General features: G+C 32.7%; 2 protein-coding genes across 2 annotated transcripts in view; one reads left to right on the top strand and one right to left on the bottom strand.

The window, feature by feature from the left end:
• Positions 1–145: 145 nt before the first annotated feature.
• LOC128875316 (iron-sulfur cluster assembly 1 homolog, mitochondrial) lies at positions 146–2,137 on the bottom strand. The gene is made up of 3 exons (XM_054120807.1): positions 2,018–2,137; positions 1,651–1,704; positions 146–732 (listed from the first exon to the last, which is right to left on the bottom strand). The coding sequence occupies exons 1-3, from the start codon at positions 2,099–2,101 to the stop codon at positions 478–480; spliced, it is 393 nt and encodes a 130-aa protein (XP_053976782.1). The 5' UTR covers positions 2,102–2,137; the 3' UTR covers positions 146–477.
• Positions 2,138–2,858: 721 nt separating this feature from the next.
• LOC128875314 (eukaryotic translation initiation factor 3 subunit D) overlaps positions 2,859–3,600 on the top strand; it is a 2,775-nt gene continuing 2,033 nt past the window's right edge. The window contains exons 1-2 of the mRNA XM_054120793.1: positions 2,859–3,143; positions 3,233–3,278. Of these exons, the coding sequence (XP_053976768.1) occupies positions 2,970–3,143; positions 3,233–3,278 (220 nt within the window). The 5' untranslated portion in view covers positions 2,859–2,969. The remainder of the gene's footprint in view (positions 3,144–3,232; positions 3,279–3,600) is intronic.

The following is a 3,600-nucleotide window of genomic DNA, read 5'->3' as shown; positions in this document are numbered from 1 at the left end:
ATCGTTAACAAATTACAAATTAAACACTGCGTTTTAACATAAGTTCTGCACTTGTTAACAAACTTACACATTCGAATTGCAAATTAGTACTCAAACTAGTACAATAGTTAAATACTCAAATTAAAACAATTATAGTACACAGTGGTTAAAGAGAATAAGTTACTATATATTAACAATGGCTATACATATCTATGTACATTAATTGAATTAACATTTTACTAATTATTACACAGCGTATCTGTAATCGATACCTAAATAAAAATTATGTACAACTTAATGTATGAAATTAAATACATATTATGATACACGTTTAAGAAATCAGTTACACTATATATATTTAATTTACTTATCAGTTTCAAATTAAATGTGTCAACATTAATAGACTTCGAATGGAGTATTACAATAAAAGAAACGTTGTTCTTTAGTTACATTCAACTCATATTATTAACTACAACTTTTTACTCGTGTTCGGACTAATTAAACGGAGAAACTTTCTCCGCATCCACAAGTCCCTTTAATATTTGGATTGTTGAAAATAAACTCTGAACTCAATTTGGATTCTACGTAGTCCATTTCCGTGCCTAAAAGAGATAACTGTGCTTTCTTGTCGATCATTATGCGAACACCATCTTGAACAACTTCTTCGTCAAGTTTAGACTTTTCTTTGGCATAATCGAGAGTATAACTTAAACCATTGCAACCTCGTTGTTTCACACCGACTCGTAAACCAATCTGAAAACAAAATACAGAATTTATTTTGTAACGTATTCAATTACATTCTAACGTATTGTAGAAATAATATTATTTTTGCAACTAAAATATAGCATGAATCTGTGTCTCTAAATTATGTGCCATGGGATATTCCAAATTTTCAAAGGATATAAATTAAAAGTAACACTTATTAACCCTTTGCACTTGAGGCCTTTTTTTCTGATATCTGGTAGCAACTCGAAATGCTTTCTTAGCATTTTATTGTTGTGAGTTCTAAGTTATTGAAATTTGAGAATAAGGTCACCTTTACAGACAATCATTTTATTGACACTTTGACTATCAAAGAAATTAAACCTGAAGAAACATTAAGTATTGTAGATTTGCTGCATAAACCTAATGGTGACTGAGCACTTTTGTAATGTGATTCTTCTTTGATCAGTAATAAAAACTTATCGGGTATTAAATTGTACAGATTTGAGTACTTAACTATTCAAAGGTTATATCTAAGTTCATTCAGGTAATATAATTTTCATGTAATCGAGCAAAACTGTGTTTAGTAAATAAAATAGAATGGACCATCTCTCCTGTAAAAGATAAGCGGTAGCGCCATGTTATACAGGGTGGCTGTATAATTATTCATGAACTTGGCATCGAGACGCTACCGCGTCTCTAGATAAAATTTATTATACTTCATGCATCTATCTATAGTGCTCTAGTACGAGGCGTGTCTATGTATGGTATACATATATACTTCAATGAAAATATATGTCATGAAATAACTTGATAAAATGGTTCCAAGTATCTTGAAAGCAGCATTTGCGTCTACACCCTCTTATAAATAAATGTATTCTTTGACTGATTATACAATATATATATCTGTTTTCATTATGTTAAAATATGTAAAAGGACACGTGAACCAAATACATAATATTTACTCACATATTCAGCTTTGTCCTGTAATAACTCTTTAATTTTTTTCACTGCAGTCGGTGTCTATAACAAACATAAATCAAGCTATAAGAAATAGGTAAATATAGAATCATGTATATTATCACCGTCAGAAGTGAGACATAGAACAAAAATAAGGTTACTATATATAGAATTTATTACAAAATTCATTTTTATTACTAGCAATAAATCGAACGTTATGAAATAATTTCAACATAAATTGAAATTCTAACCTTAAATTACGAAACGTACGAGCCCCGATAACCTTCGTATCGATATTAATAAATACTATAAATAAATGTATAGATTATATCCTAGAAATTCCAGGTGTACATTCGTTAGTTAATTATCCACTCACTAAGGTAAGCGCAGCTCTCGTTGAAAATATTTTTCTGCCTTTGACGGCACGAACTGTCGCTGAAGCCACAACAGTCGACGCCATTTTAACTTTAGTGATAACACGAAGAACTAAAAAATACTGAAAATACTGAATATGGAATACTGGAACAGTAAACTTTCTAGTAACTTACTAGTTCTTTCTAATAACTTACTAGTTCTTTTTAGTAATTTACATTGAGTGGCTTTAATACATATACAGGGTGTCCCAAAAATGTTGGAGATCCATGAAAGGGTGGGTTCAGGGAGTAATTTGAAACAACTTTGTCCTTAGCGAAAATGTTGTCCGAGGCTTCGTTAGGGAGATATTAATTATAAAACCTCGATCAATCAGAGCGCGAGTATCACGGTAGAGCGCGCGCAGTAGCGTATCAGAGCGGCCGCCTATCGCGTAGCCTACCAATCAGAGCGCGAGTATGCCGGTGAAGCGCCCGTGGTAGTGTAAACTACGCGCTAGGCGGTCGCGCTCTGATTGGTCGGTTTTTTTTATTAATATCTCCTCAACGAAAGCTCAAACAACATTTTTGCTAAGGAAAAAGTTGTTTCAAATTACCCCCCGAATCACCCTCTTCAAGGACCTTCAACATTTTTGAGACACCCTGTATACGTGTCAATGCGTATGACGCCTTATTTTTAAGTTTTTTGTTACACGGAGGATCATATTTTATAAATGTGGAATCTCCACGGCTTTCGCCCGAATTGTATATTTTATCTTGATAATTTTCGCCCAAAAATTTGCCGAGTCCTGGTCTAGGGTTAATTAAAAGTGTTATTAAAAATTAATTGCGCGATATGAACGAACCTTTAAGTCTATGTATAATGGCGTTGCCGGTTCTTCCGTCCTAAGCGAACGATTGCAAACGATCCCAACGATACCATCGTGTCTTGTCGCTTTCATGTTGTAAAACTACAGAATGACGGACGACGTGGTGGTTTTGGATGAAACTGTTCAGAAGGAAGAAGAGGTAGCTCATTTTCAAGCTCCTGCTATTCAACATAATCCTAACGGATGGGGTCCATGTGAATTACCAGATCAATTCAAGGATATACCTTATCAACCATTCTCGAAAGGCGACAGATTGGGCAAGGTATGTACTTACTATTCATTCAAAGTTTTTTTACCAATTTTTTCCAACACATTTATTACATATATCTTTTTAATTATCTTCTGTCACAGATATCTGACTGGACCACACCAGCATTCCAAGATAAAAAGTTTCCGAGTGAGTATAATTTTTTTTACATTCATCTAACCTTTAACGTTCAATTTTTCTGTGTCACAAATATAACATTTCAGTGTCTGTTGTATTAGATGCTACTTTTTGATACATATGTTGTAAATACTATGTTAGTTATGTTTATTTAGACATTTATCTAATTTAATTCATTATAAATATTTGATAAATATTATTTGTTATGGTTTTGGTATTTAAGAGTCAAGTTAGATCCTTTTCATTTGTATTTTATTAATACAGACTTGTAAAATTAATCATATATACTCTCTCTCTCTCTCTCTCTCTCTCTCTCTCTCTCTCTCTCTCTCTC

The sequence above is a fragment of the Hylaeus volcanicus genome, chromosome 4 (genome assembly GCF_026283585.1).
Source record: "Hylaeus volcanicus isolate JK05 chromosome 4, UHH_iyHylVolc1.0_haploid, whole genome shotgun sequence".
Lineage (NCBI taxonomy): Eukaryota > Metazoa > Arthropoda > Insecta > Hymenoptera > Colletidae > Hylaeus > Hylaeus volcanicus.
The sequence above is the reverse complement of the archived record's forward strand: the minus strand, read 5'-3'. Positions and strand labels throughout refer to the sequence as shown.

Bases quoted from the DNA above. Each gene is read 5' to 3' on its own strand.
- LOC128875316 (XM_054120807.1), bottom strand. From the start codon at position 2,101: ATGGCGTCGACTGTTGTGGCTTCAGCGACAGTTCGTGCCGTCAAAGGC. The intron at 1,705-2,017 runs GTGAGTGGATAA...TGTTTGTTATAG, and splicing joins CGAGAGCTGCGCTTACCTTA to ACACCGACTGCAGTGAAAAA. The intron at 733-1,650 runs GTGAGTAAATAT...TTTTGTTTTCAG, and splicing joins TACAGGACAAAGCTGAATAT to ATTGGTTTACGAGTCGGTGT.